General features: G+C 41.0%; 2 protein-coding genes across 8 annotated transcripts in view; one reads left to right on the forward strand and one right to left on the reverse strand.

The window, feature by feature from the left end:
• Window positions 1–14,328, reverse strand: FGFR1OP2 (FGFR1 oncogene partner 2). Of its 3 annotated transcripts, none has more exons than XM_081023865.1 (6): window positions 14,187–14,328; window positions 11,040–11,176; window positions 6,633–6,750; window positions 4,722–4,864; window positions 3,230–3,343; window positions 1–2,686 (listed from the first exon to the last, which is right to left on the reverse strand). In XM_081023865.1, the coding sequence occupies exons 2-6, from the start codon at window positions 11,172–11,174 to the stop codon at window positions 2,552–2,554; spliced, it is 645 nt and encodes a 214-aa protein (XP_080879991.1). In that variant the 5' UTR covers window positions 11,175–11,176; window positions 14,187–14,328; the 3' UTR covers window positions 1–2,551. The 3 variants fall into 3 exon arrangements, with proteins under 3 accessions (XP_080879991.1, XP_080879992.1, XP_080879990.1); XM_081023866.1 differs by lacking the exon at window positions 14,187–14,328 and adding an exon at window positions 13,080–13,189; XM_081023864.1 differs by lacking the exon at window positions 14,187–14,328 and having other exon boundaries at window positions 1–2,683.
• Window positions 14,237–23,580, forward strand: part of INTS13 (integrator complex subunit 13) — a gene marked incomplete at its 5' end in the record, with an annotated part of 26,690 nt that continues 17,346 nt past the window's right edge. For 2 of the 5 annotated variants that reach the window (XM_081023601.1, XM_081023602.1), the window contains 3 exons: window positions 14,237–14,370; window positions 20,203–20,434; window positions 22,821–22,895. In XM_081023601.1, the coding sequence (XP_080879727.1) occupies window positions 14,237–14,370; window positions 20,203–20,434; window positions 22,821–22,895 (441 nt within the window). Of the gene's footprint in view, window positions 14,371–14,656; window positions 14,785–15,256; window positions 15,447–15,506; window positions 15,526–20,202; window positions 20,435–22,820; window positions 22,896–23,580 lie in introns of those variants that run through there. The other 3 variants (XM_081023604.1, XM_081023603.1, XM_081023605.1) reach the window with 3 other exon arrangements.

A 23,580-nucleotide genomic window follows, 5' to 3' on the forward strand; every position in this document is an offset into this window, starting at 1 on the left:
TACTGGCAAAAATAAGTTTACTGTACAGGATGCATTTCAAGGTCATTACAAGCATCTGCCTTACAAAAATAATGATATAAGGAAAACTCATGCCACCTTCCAAGAAAGTTATGCTGCTTTGGGCATGCAAAAGAATAATACTCAAGACAACCAGAAATCTGAACTAGACAATCACAATAATTTACAGTTACAAATCATTAGTCAAGCCTCTTTTTCCGTACAGAATTACTGGTGAGTTTACTACTACAACCATTCCACAAGCTTGGAGATGACTGCATTTTGAGAGCCAGAAGTTAGTATTTTACACTCCAAATATAATGAAAATAAGTTTTTGTTAAACTATTTACATAAATATTTCATAATTTACAGAGAGGATTAAGTAGAGCTTCCAGAAATTCCACTCTTGTCCACCTGGAAGAAAAAAAATGTATACAAAAGGTTTGTGCTTAGGCTAATATTTATTTGACAAACAATTTGTCTGAGAAAGTCAGATTATAAAATTTCTAAGCGCAAATTATAAACAAGTTCCTTTCCATTGCGGTAATAATAAATTACGTTCATTTGTCAATTATTTTAAAGTTGCTTTAGTGCCTACCACAATTAACCGCATATACCAGAGCAGACTAAACAGATTGAGATAAAGGACAAAATGTTTAAAATAAAGTTGAAATAGAAGTCACATATTTTGAGCAGCTTGTATTTTCAAAAGCTATGTTTTTAGCATCAAAAAAATCCAGCCCTATGCCTAGGTATGTCATTGCAAATGTTTAGGGTTAAACAGATATTCCAACTGGCTACTATTTGGGCTGATAGTGCAGGTGAAGTAGTTTTATTGGATGAGTGTGCACTGTACCATTTGTGAATGCAATCTAAACAAAATATTGTATTATGAATAAAGCGTAGCTACTACTTTGCTTATAAATTGAGGCCAAGTTAAGTACCGCTTTTCTACACGTTTCTAAATTGTCCAGATTTAGCTCTAGATTTCCTCAAGGATGTATCTCATGCTGCTTCTGAAGCTTTGCCTCCGTAAACTGTTCATTTTAAAATTTCCTTTGTCTGGTACATGACTACTAGAATAGCATACCTCTCAGACACAGGAGTGTTCTGCAAAGTACTTAAGAAATAACTGCAGCCCCTCATGCTGCTTGAAGAATGGGATTTCTTATCAAATATCGAATATTTGTTTCTGGTTGACAAATGGTCAAAGTTGTGTATATCAGAGCAAGTTAATCTTATTGTTCCACAATGTTATTTTTTGGCATCTCTCATCTGTCAGAAGACTGACACAAAGAAATAATGTTCCAGGTGCTTCAAAAAAATATTACTGAAACTTCAACTTGTTTTAGAAGATGAGTAGCTTCTGTATTTAGGCTTGGATCCCAAAGTGTGTCATGCACAACTGGAAACCCCAGGGGAACGGGAACCCATTCTGGCCACCCTCGGCTGCAGCCCTGCACACACCATTCTGAAAACTCTTCAGAAGTGACTTCCCAGAGGGTATAGGGAGCTGTAGTGGGAAACCTAGAGGGCACACACGTTAACGCCATAGACAGCTACTGAATCCAAGCCTCTGTGTTTAATTTATAGTGGAAGAAAATGAAGTGCTTCACACTAAATAGCTGAGCAAAATTATTATTGATCTAGAAAAATATTTCTTTGAAAAATGAATATAGTATAGAGACCACATGATAGCGGATTTAGAATCTCAAGTTCATTAGATTACTCTCTTGTCTACAAGCAGGTGTGGGGCTTGCTAGGTTTGATTTATTTACAGCTGAAAAGCAAGCTGTGTATTTTTAAACCCACTATTTGGTGAAATGAAATAGATCTATTTCCCTGGACTCCCAACATTTCTTTCTATTTAGATTACCAATGTGTACAGGTATTAACAATTGTTGCAATCTTTCCTACAAGCAAGAAAAACCCAACTTTCTCCCTTCCTCACTAGAGAGATTACAATATTTTACAAAAGAATTGTACCTAAAAAAAAAAGGACAATGCATTAATTTATTTGGTACCTTGTTTTTTATTTTTCTTAAATACAACCCATTTGTAAAATGTCACATGACTTGAAGCAGATAGAGACTAAAGGTGTAAGACAATCAGTACTGTTCAAAACAACTGATTTTCTTCAAGTTCAGTCCATGAATGGAATAAGTATGTGGGTAGATGATGTTGTGAATGTGCCCAAGACAGCAGGAACTTCTGTTTTTATGTATATTTCTAAGCACCCTATAGGAGTAGTTTGAACCTTCTAAATACATGTGTGTATTTTGCAGCTGTTCCGGGTGGTGCTGTTTTTAAAACCTTAACGGATGTTAGCTAGTTTCCTTCAGAAATTATGTTTCTGGTAATCAGTATTGGGCAGTAATTACAATTTTAAATAAATCTGAATGTACTGTACATGGTATAAAAAGTATCAAATTGTCATCTAATTTAGAATGCATTATCTTGTCAAGGCTGCATTGGGAAACAGCCACTTGACAAGTGAACCCTGATACTTTATGATCTTATGTGCAGTTGGCCATACAAAATTTCCATAGGATCTTCAACTCTTCCTCAGGCTCAAGTCGCTGTTCGTTACTAATGCTGACAGAGATGTACTTTCTGATGCATCATCTTTGAGATTCAGGAATGATTCTCTAGTTATTTGCAGGATCTCTCTCAGTCCTTTGTTTTCCTGCTGTAAGCAAGGACACAATGCTTTTAAATGTAGCACAGTAAAGCATGAAATAATATTTGAACAGAGAAGACATTATGGAGGGAATATATTAAATTATTTCAAGCACTTAAAAGGAAAAAATTTGGAAAACACAGGTAAAGTCCAATTCCTATGTTGTCTTGAGCTCTACTCCAGAACATGCTTTAAGGAAATAGGTTTCCCATGAGGTTACACAATAAATTCTTTCCCAGAATATGCTACTGGAAACAACCATAAGACTAAAAATAAGCTTACAGCAGCAGCAGCAGAAGCCATTACTTGGGCCACTGCAATGAAAGCCAGCCCCTAGAATCAAGATGCCAAATGGTGTTTTTTACACAATAAAGTAGGTCTGTTTACCACATTAGGTATGACTACCAAATGTAATTAAAAATGCATTTTAAGGTGAATTTCATTCGGAAAATAATTCCGAAAATGAATTCTTCTGTCATTTACTAATGATCTGAATTCATCAGTTTAGAAGTATCACTTATTTTTTGAATTTCCATAGCATTGAATATTTACCTCAAGCTGAAAAATGCGTTCCTGTTCTTTGCAACCCTGCTGTTCATCAATTTCAATGGCCTTTCGCATGACTGCTGCCATTTCTGTGATTTGGTCCACATGTTCTTGTAGCTCCTAAACCAAAAGAATAAAAGTAAAAACCACTAGTAACATTTCAAATTTAAAATGCCAACTGAGTTGTAAATAATAAAAGTTTATGAAAAGCATAAGATTTTTTTATTTCAATATTTTTTTATAAGTCTTTCCTACACAATAAACCACAGGTAGTCTTCCCATTCTTCAAATCCAGCAGGGTTTTTTTAGAGCAGTGGTTCCCAACCGGTTTTTTGGCCATGCCCCACCTAAGCATCTCTAAAATCCTGATGCCCTCCCATGACATATAATTCTTATTATTCAAAAAGTGAACTCCTATTCATTGTTCTGTATGGGACAATGACAATAAAGATATTGTATATCGTGGAGGAAGCCTAAAAGGCCATTAACTTGGTCTAACTCATTCTCGAATCCCCCCCGGTGGGGCATGTGTCCCACGTTGGGAACCACGGTTTTAGAATTACCTTCAGGAGAACACACATTATGAACAACTGCCTTCTCCATGATGGTACACTATACTTCTATGTGCAAGGGTCTTAGGGGCATCAATGACATAGTGTTAAAACAGGAGTTGCATTCCATTTTTTGAGCAATTAAAGCACCTCATCTCACTTTGCAATGAACATGTAGCACATCATTTCAGGAGGAACATTAAATAAGTCATTCAAAAGGTGATTGGAAACTGAGGAAACAAATCTGTTAAATTAGCTTCAGTAAGCAAGTGCGTAGGCTAACAGCACTCTATTGAGCTATCAGCCCTGAGAAAAACAACCCAGTTCTTTGGGCAGAGAGGAAGTTATATATTTAGAACACAAAAACTTAATATATATTTGCTGTTTATGTTTTGTTTTACAGGCTGAAATATACTAATTTTAAAAAAGGATTTTGAATTAGGTTTTACTATTATATTAACAAAGACTACTGGATTTGTTTGCCAACTGTTTTCAGAAGCCTTTTTCTATCTAATACACTGGCCTTTAGACAAACTGAAAAGTTTCCATTTAGCTCTTTGGAGAGTTAGCATTCTATTGACCACTTCAGGTTATTCAGTAGTCTTCAGTATGCCACCAAACCTATTCATGGTATGCAGTTATACTTGTTTAGATGTGTACAGGTCTGGAATCCTGGCTAGCTGAAATCAGGAGTTACAAGCAAAAGTAGTTGATGGGAAAAGAATTAAGTACTCCTCCTCCTATCACCTACTACTTTGCAAATCTTTTTTACCCAATGCCACTGTGCAGTAGAAGAGGGTGAAGATCTGGAAATGAGTCTTGGCCATGCAGCTCTAGTCTTAGAGTAAAAAAGTAAAGTCTGAAGTTAAAACTATTGAAGGTGCATAACTCAGAAGGTAAAACATTAGTACTGCAAAAGGCTTAGAGAATTTTAAAAGGCATACTACCTTAGAGTGCTGCTCCTTTAACTTCATTATTATACCTGGATCATCCTTTTTACTGGCCATGAGCAGCCTAAACATCTGCTCTCTGTATTTGCTCATTATTAGCTCCAAGGCAGATTGGTGTTCTTCAAGAGAAGTACGTAATTCTGTCGAAATAAGTTCAACACATTTCACTTGTGCACAGGAAACTCTATCTAAACATAGCAGGTGCTTCTGCTTGTGTTGTATCCTACTGAATTATACTCAGAGTAGCCCCATGGAAATGAATTGCCCAACGTTAGTAATGTCCATTGCTCTGAGCAGGCTAATGTTGTATAAAACAATCCACTATATTGCTCAGACTGGTAACACTACTGGAGAACTACCCATTTCATTATAGTTGCCATAGTATTAATTAATTGGGGGGGGGGGTGGATATATGAAACTAACGCCAATTTCTGATAATATGAATTGCTAGTGTCTAGGACTACAACAAAGAGATAAGCAAACGTGTGTTGGTACACCATTAATATAAGTGGCAACATGTTTAATCAAACCAAACAACTACCTACAGGCAACTCTTACATGGGGGTTATGTCCAGGGCTAGAGTGTAAAGTCAAAATTGCATATAGTGGAAGCCAGGCATGCCCAAAGTCCGTTTTGGGGGTCTAATCCGGCCCGGTGGTCGGTTTAATCTGGCCCCTGTGGCAGTTTATTTCCTGGGGCTCAATTTCAATCCTAAAAAAAAGGTTAACAACTTTGGTTGGTCCTTTGGTTGGCCCTCATGACCCTTCACTTCATTAAATCTGGCCCTCTTTGAAAAAAGTTTGGACACCACTGGTGAAAGCACACTGGGTTCAACGGTGGGTTATTTTTCCCCAGACATCGGCCTCCTGTCCCTTTCTCCATCCCCCAAGCGCGTAAAGCTGAATGTGCACAGGTTAAATGCATGCAAGTTGCAAGTTACCTGTAGAAGATTTGCTAATTACCCCCCCTTTTAAATTTTCTGTATTCAGAGAATTTCTTTAGCAACAGTAGACCACATGTTCAATCATTCCATCACTATTACCCCTAGTTCCTAAAATCCAGATGTGGAAGCAGTTTCTATTCAATCTGATAAGAGTTACACCAATACTGTCACACAGAAAAAAAAGTATTTTAAAGTAGGTTTTCAAAGTGTTAATTACTTTTTTAATCCAAATTTTATTTGTATAATTTGTACAGTACATACAAAAAGGTCACCAGGACAAAAAACTACACCCTGAAAAAAATACACAAAAACACAACACACAAAATCATCAAGAAACAAAACTACTCCAAGGGCACCAACAACTGGTAACAGTGGGACATAAAAAAAGATTTTTTTAAAGGCACTAGGGAGGTGACTATCAATGTTGTAAATTACCTTGTATTTAACCATTGAAATGTTCAACTGAATGTATTTTTCTTCACCACTTGCATACATAACCCAAATATCTAGTTGTTAGCATTAATACATTATAAGCATATGTCCATGAACTTTTTACCCATCCAATCTGTATTGTGTCTGACTCATCAGATGGAAGGGTTACAAATAAATCATCATCATCATCATCATCTGCTTTTATCTTGGGTAGTGAGCATTTTTACTACTAGTCTCTAGCTATCCACGCATCTGCAGAATCTTGACACATTTACTTAGAGCTTTCAGTCCAATCAGGCTCCCATCCCATCTATCTTCAAAGCAGCATCCACCTATTGCCTCAGACCTTTTAATGGCTTAACAGTGTATATGCACCTCAGATGTAGTAGTAGTAACAGTGGTAGTAAACAAATGATTATTCAATGAAATGTTTTAAAGTTAATGAACAATTCTTGGGATTCAGTTACTGGAACTTACATTATAAACTATGTAAATGGTGCAGAATCTCCTTCTAGAGTGAATGCTTACTCACCTTTATTTTCTTGCTGTAGTTCCCTGATCTGCCTGTTTTCCTGCTGGATTCCCAGTACCAGTGAAGAGCGGGGCCTATGTCTTGCTACTTCATTAAGTTCTTGAATTTCTTCTTGGTACTGAAAGTAGGCAAATTTTTCATAATTGGCATGCTGTACTGCATAATATTGTGGTACTTCCATAACTGTACTCAGGGTTGTACTCTGAAGTATCCTTTCACCAAACGCTCCCCCTTATCTTATGGGGGAAAGGGTTGTTAATGTTGGCTATTTGCAGTATAGTGGCACTGAGGAGAGCTTGCTCGGGAGACCATGCATTAAAAAGGGACTCCAAAATAACTTAAACAAGGTTTTAATAACAAAAACAAAAACTCCTTATACACTAAATACATCAACAACAAACCAGGCCCAACCACCAACCCATTCCCCAGGGTAATGGGACAGCTAGGTGCTGCTCCTTATATACTACACCCAATTGCTGACACAGCTTAATTAATCAATACAACTCAGCAGCACCTGCTATGTTTCACAGCTGTAAAGCTGGGTCTCGTTATTTTGCTCTGGCCCTTGCTCTGGCCCCTTAAAGACATACACATCGGATGGAACAATGAAGAACCTTTACATTTAAAGAAACCATTCAACATTTCCCCTGCGGTTCATCATTGTGGAACAAAAACATAAAGCATATTTTGTACATGTCTTTCATGTGTAACCTTTGGAAGTGCTTTAGTAAAAATGTCTGCAATTTGATTGTCACCTGGAACATATTGAAATACAATCATTTCATCAGCAATTAGTTTCTTTACAAACTGTAAATGCAATCTTAAGACTCTAGTGCACTGCGTATTGGTTTCTGAACATAGGATAGCGAGTCCACTCTGGGAATCAAGGTAAACTTTTACTGGTAGTGTTACTTGCATCTGCAGGTCTGCAAATACTTGCAGATACCATTCTACATCACGAGTGGCCTGAATGCATGCACATAATTCACTCTCGGTTGTGGAGAGACAAATAATGGTTTGTGTCTGGGACTTTCATTCAAATGGACAACTGTTATAACAAAACACCATGCCAGGCACACCCCTGCAATTATTTTGTTCTACTGCATGAGATGCATCGCAGAAAATTTCAAAACCTTTGTCAATACTTGTTGTAAACTGCAACCTATAATGTTTGGTATGTTTAAGGTACATTACCACTCTCTTAAGAGCAGAGAAACATTGCGTAGTGGGCTTTTCCACAAATTTTGCAAGAAAGTGAAAAACATAAGTTATATCTGGTCTTGAGATTCTTTGAATGAAATTTAGCTTGCCTATAGCAGAACGATACAAAGTTTTGTTAGGAAATGGCTTATCTTCACCTGTAAAGATGAAACCACACACCATGGGCGTTTCCTTCCCATTTGCATTTTCTAAACATAGCATTTCAACCAGATCATCAATTTTTGCAGTTTGATGAACCAGAAAAGATCCATTTTTGCCTTTCTCAATTTGCATGGATAAGTAATTTTTAGCCATGCCTAATTCCACCACATCAAATTTCTTCTGTAACTGTGATACTACCTGTTCATATTCCTGTTTAGTTTTTGTAGAAATTAACACGTCATCTACATACACACATATTTTTGTTACAGAGTTTGCCCTTTCCTTTATGAACACACAATTGTCTGCCTTTCCTTGTGAAAAACCAATATTCAGCAATTCTTTTGTTAAAGTTTGGTGCCAATTCCTTCCACTTTGGTGCAGACCATAAAGGGATTTATTTAATTTGCATACCAAACCTTCAGCGGCGTCTATGCCTTCAGGAACACGCATAAAAATTTGTTCTTTTAAATCTGCAAACAAATATGCAGTTTTTATATCTAAGTGATAAGCAGAATGTCCACGTTGTGATGCATCTTTTAACAAAAGCTTAACTGTTTCATATTTTACACTTGGTGAATAACACAAATCATAATCTTCGTCTGGAATTTGTTGAAAACTCCTAGCAACTAATCTAGCCTTGTACCTTACAACTTCATTTTTGTCATTCACTTTAACTCTATAAACCCAATTAGAATCAATAAGTCTCATATCTGGGGTTTGTGGTACAAGAGACCAAGTGTTATGCTCTTTTAAAGAAGCTATCTCGGAGTTCATAGCTTTATACCAGCTTGGTGGTTAGGTAAATTCTGAACATCATTGTAGCTTTTTGGCTCAAAAACCACCTTATTGGCATACACAGTATTAAAATGTTCATCTGCAAAACGTGGTTAAATCAGTGTCTGCAGCTGTATGCTGCCTACACTCTGTTTGGTCAGCTTCACAGCAAAACTTGCGCCACTTGTTCTCCAGTCTTTGTCCAGCCTGCTTTATAGTCTGGAGCCTCTCAGAGTATCAAGGAGCTGCTTGAGCTCCAAAACACTGGAGAGGACACTCAGGAATGATTGTGTCAATCACCCATTCTTCTTGCCATTCCATAGCACAGTGTTTCTCAAACTTGGGTCATCCCTGACCACTGATCCTGCTAGCTAGGGATGATGGAATTTGTAGTAAAACAACAGCTGGAGACTCAAGTTTGAGAAACACTGCCATAGCAAGACCAGGGCTTCAACAAGATCACCTTTCTCTACTAGAAAAATCCCCCAGAGCATTCAGACATGCATCAGGTTCCATCAGTCTCTGAGGGTTGGCCATCAGAATGGGCCCACCACCCTTATGTTACGGTACATGTATGAACTGTTATTTTCAGCTGGCTGGCATACTTACCTATGGGTGCGGCAGGGGTGATGGATGGAAATGAAACACATACAAAAATGCCTGTGACTATTAGATTATAACTTAAATATATGCAAAATAAGCACAGTATATATGTTTCTCTCAGCAAAAATACCTTCCAAAGAGCTCACTTGGTTCTTTCATGAATGTGGTTTAGGTAGCAGGTTGCAATGCTACTGTTAGAAAGGTCTTTGCAGATAACAGCTTATTGATTGTTTCTATGCCCATGTTGTGCTGTAGATTGTTATTCTCTTTTTATACTGCTGTTTTAATTCTAGATTTAATACTATTAAGCCATTTATGAGCCTTCATGGATGGAAAGGCAAGGCATAAATATAGTTTAATTTTAAAAAATTAAATAAAGGACAAGAATACTAATGGAAAACAACAGTAGAGTGTTCAGATGCAAGTCCCAGCAGGTAAAAGAGTCTATTGAACTTTAAAAAAGAGTGGCTAGGGAAACCCAGCCAGATGGGTGGGGTATAAATAAATTACAGTGATACCTTGGGTTAAGTACTTAATTCTTTCCGGAGGTCCGTACTTAACCTGAAACTGTTCTTAACCTGAAGCACCACTTTAGCTAATGGGGCCCGCTGCTGTGGCGCCAGAGCACAATTTCTGTTCTCATCCTGAAGCAAAGTTCTTAACCTGAAGCACTATTTCTGGGTTAGCGGAGTCTTTAACCTGAAGCGTATGTAACCTGAAGCGTATGTAACCCGAGGTACCACTGGATAATTATAATTATTATTAAAATATGTGTTAGAGAGATTTTTTTTGCAGAAAAATGAGTTTAAAAGTCCGAGTGCCTGCCAAAAATTTAATATATTTACATATGATTGATACAAGGAAAATCTGATCAAAGTTGAACATAATGCAAAAGAATCTCTAGGCTTCAAGTGTGGATACATAAGATTTTGCAAGACTATACAACACTTTGCAAGACTATACAACACTACATTACTTAAACTGGTCTCAAATTTACCGTATTTTTCGCCCCATAGGACGCACCTAGTTTTTTTTTGGGGGGGGGGGAATGAAGAAAAAAAAATTTATTCCCCCCCCAGGTGCGGGGCTGGGGAAGCCCGAGCTTCCCCCGACCCCAGCCCCCAGAACAGGCTGCTATCCGCAAGCCGTGGGAGAGCTGCGTGAAGTCGCGCGGCTCTCCCACGGCTAGCGGAGCGCTGCGCGAAGCCCGAAGCTTGGGGTGTGCTGAGCTCAGCGCGCCCCAAGCTTCTGGGTACAGGCAAGCTTTCCGCTAGCCGTGGAAGAGCTGCGTCTCCCACGGCTAGCGGATAGCTTCCTGAAGCCTGGAGAGCGAGAGGGGTCGGTGCGCACTGATCCCCCTCGCTCTCCAGGCTTCAGCGAAAGCCTGCATTCGCCCCATAGGACGCACACACATTTCCCCTTCATTTTTGGAGGGGAAAAAGTGCATCCTATAGGGCGAAAAATACGGTATATGCAAAAAGCTGAAGGTCCTCTCTCTCTCTCTCGCACACACAACACACAGATTACATCAACTAATTCAAACGCCTTATTAAACATTTAACTGGATGTGTAATTCATTTTGCTCCCTAGGCCACTGCAAATAATCTTAAATGGTCACATTTAAACAGTCTATTTCCAATTAGGAGCAATTAACAAGAGACCACACACCTGCTTCATTGCTTCCACTCGTTTGTTGAGTGCCGTAGTTTGTTCAATCAGAGCTTCTGCTGCATTATCATGTTCTCTCAGTCGCTCCACTAGTGCTTTTGCATCAGCTAGGGCCTTCTCAATTGTGCAACTCATTTCTAAAATAAAGAATTGGACAAAGTGTTTGTTGCGTAATGTAAACACAATGTCATTGCAAGATGTGTGGCATGTGTGTTCGCATATTCTGAAACATTAAAATATAATTATCATTTTACTCCCCAGCCAGAGGAAGCATTTTAATATGTACTCTAGTGTTAGCAACTGAGATAGAAAAGCTATTCGCCACATGGCTCCTGGAACCTGGGTTATGGGTGCAAAAACAGAATGACTAGTCATATTTTTTCCAATGCAACAGCACTTTCTATTTATTTTTTCATAATTTAGTTGGTTCTTTTTGCAGTTTGTGGTATTTGGAAAGTTGTAACTAGCCATAGCAAAACAGGTCATACAGACAGCACAGTGGGACGTAAGTTTAGGCACGTATAGGACGGAGTGGCTGGGGAAACCCAGCCAGTTGGGCGGCATATAAATAGTAAATTTTTTATTAGTATTATTATAGTAACACCCAGTGAACTTCTTGGCTGAGTGGGTATTTGAATCTGGGTCTCCCAGGTCCTAGACCTACAAATACTCTAACCACTACACTGACTCTCACAGGAGTAAACTTTTTTTCTTTCAGTTTGCAAAGTCACAGCTTCTGTGATAGGTGGAACTGCCACTGAGGGACTTTGTCCATTCATGCCCACATAACATGATTATTTTCAAAGTTCTAATGTTTTTATTTCTATAAAGGAAAGCACTTCCCTGTAAATGGTACAGTAGCACTCATGCAATTCTTTTAAAAAGTAGGGGGATACTCCACCATTTAAAGATCACTGGTTTCTTTGAAGGTTTGCCCCCACCCCAGATTACCATTGTAGCTATGGTGTATCAACCACATGAATGTGCAGTGGCGGACTGGCCAGGGTGTCAGCTTGCCTGATGCCAAGTGGCCCCCCCTAAAGCATAAGACAATCTGTCAAAAATGTTAATGATGATGAAGGAAATTCCCCTTCAGCTTGACGCCTTGTGCTGGGAAACCACCTACATCACCCTAAATCTGGTGCTGTTTCACACATTTCTCAAAACTTATATCCTGCTCGTCTACTAACAGTACCCATAATGACACACAATATAATCATAAAATGATGTTGTATAATGAATAAATATACACATACAAATACCAACCAATTTCTAAAAGCATTAATATAAATGCTTAAAAACAAAAACTTTACAGCAATGAGAGTAAAAGAATTTGCACAGAAGAATTGTCGGCCAATTGGTGCCAAAGAAGGATAGAACCTTTTTTATGTATGCTACAACAGCAGCAAGAATACTCATCGCAAAGTATTGGAAGACACAAGATCTACCCACTCTGGAAGAATGGCAGATGAAGGTGATCGACTACATGGAACTGGCGGAAATGACTGGCAGAATCCGAGACCAGAGAGAAGAGTCGGTGAAAGAAGACTGGAAGAAATTTAAAGACTATTTACAGAAATATTGTAAAATTAAGGAATCTTAGAAGGATGTTGGATAGAAATTAAGAGGTTTTTAGCTGTAATGCTTTAAGAGATATGAAAAAAGGTTTGCAACTGGGTAATTTTAATGGTAAGGATTTGCTGAACTAACAAATTGAACTGGAATACAAAAAAGGGAGGTATGAGGAGGTCCGGGGAAATAAGTATAGGGAAGATAGGTTATGGAAAATTAATGTTTTTTTTAACTGTTTTATTTGGTATGTTTCTTTTTATTTTTTACTTTTTTGGTTATATTTTTAAAAAACTTTATTCTTTTTCTTTCTGTATTCTGTATTTTTTGAAACTTTAATAAATATCATTTAAAAAAAAAAGAGAGTAAAAGAATTTGCACACTAGAATGTGAAGGATTAAAACTAGGTGTTACATTTTGAATTTAAGAACTTTGCCAGTGTAAAGTGTCCTGTTATGTAAATCACATTACCAAAAGATGTGTCAGAGGAAGTGTACAATCAAAGACAGGATAATCATGTTGACTTCTTATTTGTACGGTGGCTTGAAATACTACCTAGGCAGGCATGGATTGTGACGGTCAGTGAATTTCTAAAGTGTTTTTCCAGTGTTAGCATTTATGATATGGGGGTGGGGGTGGTTTACAATGTTAGTGAAACCTTAGAGCAGAGATGGGGAAAGCAATTTAAATCAGCTATTAAATGTTTTGATTTGTTGTTTTTTAATTTGCTGTGTTAGTTTATACTTTTTGTTATTATAATAGTATTTATTTTAAATGGTACTTTGTGTTTCTTTTTACTTTATTAGGTGCCCTGGAAACCTTAAACTGTGTCAAAGTTGTGGGATATAAATCATGTGAAGTAAGTAAGTACATTACAGTCAGCCCTGCAGCTATCAGTGCTAGGACTGTGATGGGTACAAAACCGAAGTTCTTTATCTTTTAATGCATGTTTTGTTGTGTGTGTGTTGTTTTTTTTACATTTAAGCACACACTCAACAACAACAAAAACACACATGGCAATAATTTACATCCTCCAACAGTTCTCTAGCAGGAGCAGATGCAAGCAGGCACCTGCCCCACCAGGACCTGAACCAATGGCTTCAAGTTACTGTCCCAAAGTTCATCTCCTTCCTTGGAAGAGCTGTATGACAGCAGAAAGGACTCCCACCAGAGGGGGTGGCCTCTCCTTCCCTGGAGGTTTTTAAGCAGAGGTTGGGTGGCCACCTGTCATGGCTGCTTTAGCCGAGTTTCCCGCATGGCTGGGGGTTGGACTAGATGACCCTCGGGGGTCCCTTCCAACTGTGTGATGCTATCCTGTGGCGACAGCTGTCTGCCTCGTCAGGCCCACACAGGAGGAGCTCCTCCGCCGCCCTATTTCTTCTCCCTGTTCTGCGGTCCCGGCTCCTCCGCCTCACAGCCTTCTGCCCCCCCCCCCCGCGCTCCTCGCAAAAGAGCCGTTGAAGTTCGAGGCTCCGCCGCGGCGGCCTCAAAGGGGCGAGAGAAGCGCGGAACCTGCGCGCCTCCCCACGAGCCAATCACGAGGCGGCAGGGGCGCCGCCGTCCCCTCCCCCCCCTCACCGATGGTTCCACCTCATTCCTCGCCGGCGGCGCCCGGAGCGGGGGGGGGGATGTGGCGGGGCCCCCGCAGCCCGCCTTCGCCTCTCGTCCGCCGCGGCGCTTCCTCAGAGGGCGACGGCTGGAGGGAGCGGAGGACGCGGAGGCGGCGCAGACCCGCCGACAGGCCCCATGAGGGGGCCGTGAGGTAGGTGGGGAAGAGCGAGCCCGTCGCCGGCGGAAGGATGGACCCGAGTGTCACTCAAAAGCGGCTCTCGCGAGACTTCGCGGCTCCCGTCGCCGAAGGCCGCTCGCTCTTTGGGCTAGAAGAGCGGCGAGCTCACCCAGCATCACCTCCGCTCTCCCGGGGGCGGGGCGCCGATGCGGTATCGCGGGACTTCCCTGAAGGGGAGAGGAGGAGGAAATGCCTCTCAATTTCTCCAGCTAATAGAAGTCTGCGCCGAGATATCGCGAGAATCTCCCTCAAGGGAGAGGCAGACATTATAGATGTGCGCAAGTAGACGTGTACTGAGGAGCTCGCTTCTGGGTTGACTTCGAACTACTTTTTGTCAGAAGTGACAGGCAGGGGCGCCAACTGGAACGGAATATTGTGGGAGCCCAGGTAAGCCCCGCCCCCACAAGTGATCACATGACACAATGCACGCTCTCCATTTGAATGGCGGCAACGCCCATTCACTTTGCGGGGACCAAAGCCCCTGTGGCTCCTCGGAGTTGGCTCCTATGGCCACAGATGTCCGTTAGCATCCAGAACTTGGGCATTTCCCCCCGGGATCACGGAGGGTGCGCGCGCGAGAGAGTCCCAAAGTCGCCCCGAAATTCAGGCTATTTCGAATCCAGGCCTCGCTGAATTCGACATTGGGGCGTTATGGACGCAGTTTAGACCGCAATACGCGCCGCATTTCCGAGCGCTTTCCTACCGGCTGGGAGGAAGCAGCGAGCGGGGTCTGCAGCGCTCACCTTCCCTGCGTTTTCCCGCATCGTTTCTCGAAAGGAACCAGGGAATTGGCGTTTCGCCAGCAGCAGCTGGAGCCCTACTCTTCCCTTTCTTGCCTCTACGAAACCGGAGGCTCTCGCGATGTTTTAAAGGAGCCGCCGCGGAAAAGGCGAGGGCGGCTGGGCCGGCTTCGAGTAGCGGGAAGGCCCCGGCTGGCCCGTTTCCCGTGAGGCGAGTCCCAGGGCTGCCGAAGCCTCGTCCGCTTTCGTAACCTACCTGACCCTCGGTGCGGCTAGACTTCGGGAGGACGGCCGATGTCAGGAGCCACAGTAAGAAACACCATTGAGGCCCGAAACTCCCCTCAGAGCCCCCCGTCGCGCCCTCTCCTCAGCTGCTGCGCGCAAACCCGTGAGCCCCAGCGGGACCGGGCCACGACCACCTAAATGCTGCTTTTCCATAAAACCCGCGCGAATCAGACACCTTTTATTTTTACTTAATATCGCCCTTTAGTAGATCTCAGGGCGGTTCACAGCATAGAAATACAATATATGAACACAAGATACGTAATAAAAGCAAGAACAAAAACAAAACAACCCCCCCCCCAAAAAAAACACACATTTAAAAAGGCTGTGGGATATTCGTCAGCCACAAGGCCTGATACCTAAAGGTAAAGGTGTATAACGAAGGCCTCAGGTGAGCCTCATTGCAAAGAGCATTCCACAGATGGGGAGCCACTGCAGAAAAAGGCTGATTTTCGCGTTGCTGCCCTCTGGACCTCTCGTGGAGGAGGCGTTTGGATAGGTTGGAGGATCTGGATAGGTGTCACTCGGTTGCCTGGCGCCCAGGGTCAGCTCAGGGCATTTTGGCATCTGAGGCAAACCCCCAACTTGTGCTGCTCTCGTCCCCACGGGGGGGGGGAGGGAAGGGGTCAGGGAAGATCTGCATAAGCAACAATTGCCCCAGTGGACCCTGCCGCCTGAGGCACTCTCCTTGCCTCGTCTCATGGGTGGGCAGGCCCTGATTGAGCCAAAGATTAAACACGCACTGTGATTCCTTTTCCCCTAGCTCAATGGAGCAGCTTTTTGTAATTCTGCAGGCTGGAGAATTCTACCATCACTACCAGCCCGAGAGACAACTGCTTGCAAGAGCCACAAAAGAACGCATTCATGCTTTTCCGACCTACATTTAAAACAGCAACAACAACTTGCTAATTACCGTATTTTTCGCTCTATAACACGCACCAGACCATAACACGCACGTAGTTTTTAGAGGAGGAAAACAAGAAAAAAAATATTCTAAATGAAACAGTGGGTGTATGATTTTTGTGGTTCATGCTGTGGCCGCAGACATGTGATCTGACAGTGAGTTTGGAGTAGCCCAATGCAAAAATCCTGAGGATCCATGTGGATCCATGCTTTGTAACCACGTTTTTGCACCATTGCAGCCCCAGGCAACAGTGGGTGCGTGATTTTTTTGGTACAGACTGTAGCCATGGACATGTAATGTGATCTGATGGTGAATTTGGGGTGACCCAATGCAAAAATCCTGAGGATCCATGTGGATCCGTGCTTTGTCACCACGTTTTAAATGGGGAGGGAAGGAAAGCAAAAGCCCCCACCCCACCCACCCACCCAAGCCAGACAGGATATACGAAGTATGATTTCTTTTTTATTTACGGTATTTCTTTTTTGGCCACCTCTGTCACTGCAACCTTTGCTCTGTGCTTGCACACTTTTGGGCAATAGGGCATGTAACACACTTTTTTTCATCTGCCAAGATGTAGAAAATCAATTTTAATGTCCCTATATAAAATGCCTAGTGAAGCAGAAGGGTATTACATCAGCCACTGTATTAAGGCTAAACGTCTGAAGAACAGCTCTCTATGGGGGGGGGGAGACTAAATTCCATTTTCAATCAATTGTTATTGTGGCAGCAATTATCAGTGTATAGCGCACAATGAGGAAAAGAACTTTAAAAAATATATATAAAAAACATTCTCACGTTATACTTCTTCAAAGAATAATGAAGGGGAGAGGAGAGATGCTGTAATCCTCCTGGCTCAGGAGATTCTGATTTACCAGCCGCGTGTAGAAAGTATAGATTAAGATATTTGATATACAGCATATAAATCCAGAGATTTCCATGTCTCACTCTGCAATCCAGCCTGCTGTTACTTACGAGCAGGGAAGCAGGGTTTCTCTTCCAAACAAGCATACTGTCTCCCTCCAGCAGTACATTGCTTGGAGAAGCTGTAATTTGGAGGGGGCCTGGGGGCAGGGCTCTCTGCTTTTGGAAAAGAAATGAGAAACCTACCATTGTAAAGCAAAAGTTCCCCCCCCACCCACCCAAGCCAGCCCTCTCTCTGTCTCTCTCTCCCACCTGCATGCTTTTGCTTTTCGGCTGCCTGCGAGTCCCTAGAGCACGGAGAGGAGGAAGTGGTGGGCTGGAGCCTGCACGCAGTGTGACTAGGAAAGAATTAGAAGGGAGGACTCGATCCTTTCCTTAACCCTCTGCTTGCCAGGAGGGCAGGGGATTCCCTGCTCTTTGTTGAGTTTGAGCAAACGCAGCAACAGAAGCCGGTGGGCAGTAAGACCCTGAGGCAGAATGCAGGAAAGCTTCCGCCTTCCCCCTTCCCTCCGCCCGCCCGATCTTATTTTTGCTTGATTTTTGCCTATTTTGCCCCTGCGCTCCGGCAAGTGAGCTCCAGGGACCACACATTCGCTCAATAACACGCACAGACATTTCACCTTACTTTTTAGGAGAAAAAATCTGCGTGTTATAGAGCGAAATTTACGGTAACTCAATAAAGTGTTCCCACTGAAGGGAGAGGGGCTTCTATCCTAGAAATCCTCATGCAGAAGTAAATTGTGTGGAAGTTCAAGATTTTTTAAAAATCCCAATTCTTAACTTTTTTTTTCTTCAGCTGATGACTTTTTGGAGTTTTAGGTGAATGGGCATGTGACCTATAAACAGAAGCATATATCTACAAACAGTTTTTTATTGTCTTTTTTGGGGGGGTGGGTTTGAGAAAGAGTGACAATTAGAATCATAGAATTGTAGAGTTGGTAGGGATCCTGAGGGTCATCTAGTCCAATCCCTTGCAATGCAGGAATCTCAACCAGATCACTATCAACATGGCTTGGGTTTGGACATCTTCAAAATCTGTTGAAAGGGGATTGTGGTTCTTGGTTTCACACAGATTGTTTTCGTAAGTTTGAAATCTTCTTTAGAAGAATAATTATGTATTATTATTAGTTGAGTAAGGGACGCAGGTGGCACTGTGGGTTAAACCGCAGAGCCTAGGACTTGCCGATCAGAAGGTCGGCGGTTCGAATCCCTGCCACGGGGTGAGCTCCCATTGCTCGGTCCCTGCTCCTGCCAACCTAGCAGTTCGAAAGCACGTCAAAGTGCAAGTAGATAAATAGGTACCGCTCCGGCGGGAAGGTAAACGGTGTTTCCATGCACTGCTCTGGTTTGCCAGAAGCGGCTTAGTCATGACCCGGAAGCTGTACGCAGGCTCCCTCGGCCAGTAAAGCGAGATGAGCGCCGCAACCCCAGAGTCGGTCATGACTGGACCTAATGGTCAGGGGTCCCTTTACCCTTTACCTATTAGTTGAGTACTGCTTACCCCTCATAAATTGAAGAAATGTTTAAGATGAGATGGAAAAGATGAGATGGTTGTCTTTAGCACTGAGTAAAAGTGTCACATTTTACATAATCTTGTGAGAGATGTGACACATCGAAAAGCAATATTATGCAGTGTTAATTGAGACAAGAATAAAAGTGCAACAGTACTGAACAAAGTTACTTAATTTAAATATTATGAGCTAACTATTTGAGAAGCCAACTAATACACTAAAATGATTAATCTAAAACAGGCACCCACAAACTCAGCCCTCCAAATGTTTTGGGACTACAGTTCTCATCATCCCTGACTACTGGTCCTGTTAGCTAGGGATGATGGGAGTTGTAGTCCAAAAACATCTGGAGGGCCAAGTTTGGGGATGCCTGATCTATAATATCTGAAGGTTCATAGTAAGATGGAAACTTTCATAAATATCTTTTAGTCCTAATAAATGTGGATAGTGGTATTTGTGTCTTTAAAAGCATTACTGACTTGGAAACCTACATTGGATTCCATTTGAAGGAAATGCCCTTTTTGACATACCAATCATGATTTTTTGGAATGAAGCAAATCACAATGTAAAACTGTGCCCAGAGGTAGTGGTTTGTTTCTCCCCAGCACAAGCAGGAAGGAGCAAATCAGCCCATCCCAGCAGATCATTACTGTTTACTGTATTGTGCAAACTGGGCCACTGTACGTATTTGCTTTTTTCAAAGTAATTACTGAACCACACATCAAAGGAAGCAGGAAAGGATTGCCAATAGGTACACCGCAAAAGTGCATCAAAAGAAGTACAGTCATACCTCGGGTTACAGACGCTTCAGGTTGTGGACTGCCGAAACCCGAAAGTACCGGAACAGGTACAGAAGTGCTGAATCGCAACCCCCGCGTGCATAGACGTGCCGCTGCGGGTTGCGGATGTGCATCCTCCAAGGATTATGTTCACAATCCGAGCGTCCACTGTATTTTCACAACTACGCTATTTTTAATATATGAAACTTTTATTAGCCTTTTTGCCTACGATTCAAAAAAGACATAAAAAGAAAGAAAAAGGGGGGAAACCCCCACAAAAATAAGAACAAAGAACAAAACTCATAAGGACTCCCCTTCTTCTCCTTCGCTGGTTTCTTTTGTTTTCCACCCCTTCTGCATATTCTAAATTACCTAGTTCTACTCTTCTTACACTTTATCTCCTGCTTTCTCTTACACTGCTGAATTTATTCAAGTCCTGCTAATCTGTTCACCTGTTTATACTGATTTTTAAAATACCTTACAAACATTTTCCAATCCTTTTTGTATTTTTTATTCACATCTTCACTTTTAGGCTTGCTTATGAGGCTACAATCCTATAGTCACTTGCTGGAAGTAAGCTCCATTGAACTCTAGGAATTATGTCTGAATGTATGATTGTTCTGAAATTTGCATAGTGTTTTACTAATTCTGTTATTCATTTCTTGTAGGAAGAAAATGAAACTTTTTTCAGAATCACACAAAACTGTTTTTGTGGTGGATCACTGCCCTTATATGGCAGAATCTTGCAGACAACATGTTGACTTTGATATGTTAATGAAGAATCGGACCCAAGGAATCATACCTCTTGCACCTATATCACGATCGCTATGGACCTGTTCAGTGGAATCATCCATGGAATATTGTAGAATAATGTTTGATATATTCCCCTTTAAAAAACTAGTAAGTGACAGGTAAAATTATATTTTGTATTTAGGGGAGTCTACACTAATAGTGCATCATAACTATGTTTACTCTTGAGTTCTGTAGGATTTGTACTTTAGTGGTCATGATTGCAGTTTAGTGCTTCTTGAAATTTGCAATCTTGATCTTTGGCCACCTTATGCAGTCGCACAATTTGTTGTTGGTATTTTGATTTTAGTATTGTGTAAAGTACAGTTGTGCCTGCATTTGCATTGGTGCCTAAGACAAAATTGCTGAAGATAGTGAGAGATACAGAAGAGATGATGAATAAGTTTGCAGAGGTATGGAAGCAACCATATTTTGTAAAGAACTGGTAGCCATGGTAAGCTCAACCCATTCCATAGCCATGGGGACATTGTGTTAGTAGAAACCGGCAACGCTTTCATTTTATTTTCTAAAAATCACTGAATAAAAATCTGTATTTTGAATTTGGTACTTGCTACCACATTTTTCTTCACACTTAAGAAATACAATTAGTTACAGCTTTCAGTAATGATTGACATGCAATTCACTGCACATCCTGTGCATACCTTGGAGATATTGCAGGTTTGGTTCCAGACACTGTGATAAAGTGAATATTGCAATAAAGTGTGTCATACATTTTTTATTTGTTTCCCATTGCAATTGAAGTTATGTTTACACTATACTGCAGTCTCTTAAGCCCAGCCACCCTGGCTGCAGGGGTGGGCAGGGAAAAACCAGCCACTTTCACTCCCATGGCCAGAAGTGGGGTGGCTTCCCTCCCCTGGAAGCAGCCAGGCTGCCTGTGGCTGCACCCACGTCCTTGTGAGGAGCAGTATCTGTGAAGCACAATAAAGCAATGCATGATAAAATGAGGTATGCCTGTACTCAGAATTATTCCACTATGTTCAGTGAGGCATCCTCCCCTGTTTGTCTCTTTCATATTTTTTTTAATGTTCATATTGTGCTCGGATTTTAATAAAATGATATGGTAAGGTGATTTACCAAAATTATATAAAATATAATAAAAACAGATGAAATTACTAAAATTAATTTCATACACTAACGTAAATAAAAATAAAATGAAATAAGAATAAGAATAAAAGAATTCAGAATAAAAACATTAGCATTGCTGTACTAAAGTTCCAGACCACCCCCCTCACTGTAGTTGTTTAGATGAAAGGTTTGGCATATTAAAAGTGGCAATACCTTTCTCATTTTAGATTCTCTGCAGTAATTTATCTTTGCCAGCTGAATATTCTAAAGTAGAATAATTAGGCCTTTACTACCTAGAGTCATACAGCTGTTGGTAGAGGCAAATTCAAATTATCCATTGTGATTAATGGGACTTCTTACTATTAGATTTTGCAGTGTGTATAAGCTTTCAGAGCTTCAACTTCTCTTGCTGATAGGAGTTACAGTCATTTAACTAGTTATTATTGACACATCACTTGAAGGAATAACAGAGGTTATTTCAAAAAAATTCAACTCAATTTTTTATGAAACATAGGTGACGCAATGACTTTTTTAGCTTTTAACATAGTGGCCTGGTTTGTATGACATGCTCAGTGAGACCTTGGCTTATTGAGATCTCATATGCTCCTGGAGAGGAGCTCACAAAAGCTTTGCTGCTCCCTGGTCCTTTTTAAAATAAATAAATAAATTATTAACTATTTTCTTGGTCTACAACAGTACGTGCATTGTCTTTTTTCATGTTGTGTTTTCTACAGATCAATTACATTTGTTGGGAGACATTAGTATTGTATACAGTATAAGGTTGGAGAAGAAAAAAGAGGGGTACTGGGATGGCAAAACATATTCTTTTACTTAATATATGTGTGGGGTTTTTGTCATCATCACTTGGGTAGGTCCCCCCCCCCCATTCACTTATTATTTCTTGGTAGTGAGAGAGGTGGGGGTGGGAACAGGGCGTGATTGATTGTCTTTAGTTGGCTGCAGTGAGATTTGTTTGCTTGTCGGGGGGGGGGGGGAGATTGTTGGGTCAAGTTAGCCAGGGCTTGACTTAGTGTGCCACCCACACTGGGATTTGTGGTTAGGTTTTCTCCTCGTCAGACTTTGTGGTTACAGGTTGTTATTAATGAGAGTTAAACCAAGAGTTAAACATTGATGCAGTGCAGCAGCAAAGGGACCTGGGAGGAGCAAAGCAGGTCCAAGATTCTCTGTACACATTTATGCTAAGCCAGGCTTTGGCTTAGTGTGTCATGTGAACCATCTAGATGTGATGTTCTATGCATCTTCAGCTCATCTTTTTGTAATACCATTGTAATTTGTTGGGAGGAGCTTGAAGATTCAGCACGTGTTCCCTGACCCTATGGATAGTGTTAATTGTTACAGTATCAAGATTTAAAAATGTTTTCTTAAGCTGTGTTTTGTAAATTTTCAGGTGAACTTCATTGTAAGTGACTCTGGAGCAAATGTCTTAAACTCTTGGAACCAAGAAGATCAAAGTTTGCAAGAGGTATGATTATTGTTAGGGTTAAGGGCAGATAATAAATTATAATAACTAAGATCCCAGGGTAGGTTACAACATTAAAACACAATATTAAAAACAGTTTAAAACAACTTACAATCACAAAAATAAGGTGGGTCCTAAAAATGATTTATAAAGTTACCCTTAACTATTTGCTGGAGAGCCAAAATGTGGGAAGGGCCTACATAGATGCAAGATATTTCTTCACCCTATCCTGTATTCATCTTTTGGGGATATTGAGGCACCATGAAGTCTTATTCCTTTCCTCTTTCAATTGATTTGTTTAGTCCAATACTGAAATAGAATCAGCCTGGACTATTTGAGTTTTTTCAAAGGTCTGACAGGCTACTGCAGATAGTGGAGTTGAATTTGAATTAAACTGTAGATAGCTTGCAGTACAGTATAATAATTGGTATCCAGTGCAGATGCCAGCCATTTTTGTGCTTATGTGGTTCATGGTGAAAAGGGGGACATACAGACATGTGGTGGGAGTGTTCAAAAATAGAAAAATTCTGGGGAAATATCTTTGCAGACATATATTTGATTTCAAGGCAGACAGTTCCTATGTCCCCAGGACTGGCATTGCTTAATGTGTATAGTCAGGGCTCACCTAGAATTAGAAATAAAGATCTTATAACCCGTTTATTGACCATGGCAAGAACAACCATAGCCA

The sequence above is a fragment of the Podarcis pityusensis genome (genome assembly GCF_964106645.2).
Source record: "Podarcis pityusensis genome assembly, chromosome: 10".
NCBI lineage: Eukaryota > Metazoa > Chordata > Lepidosauria > Squamata > Lacertidae > Podarcis > Podarcis pityusensis.

Bases quoted from the DNA above. Each gene is read 5' to 3' on its own strand.
- FGFR1OP2 (XM_081023865.1), bottom strand. From the start codon at position 11,174: ATGAGTTGCACAATTGAGAAGGCCCTAGCTGATGCAAAAGCACTAGTG. The intron at 6,751-11,039 runs GTGTGTGGTCTC...GCCTACTTTCAG, and splicing joins GAGTGGAAGCAATGAAGCAG to TACCAAGAAGAAATTCAAGA. The intron at 4,865-6,632 runs GTGAGTAAGCAT...TTATTTCGACAG, and splicing joins ACTACAGCAAGAAAATAAAG to AATTACGTACTTCTCTTGAA.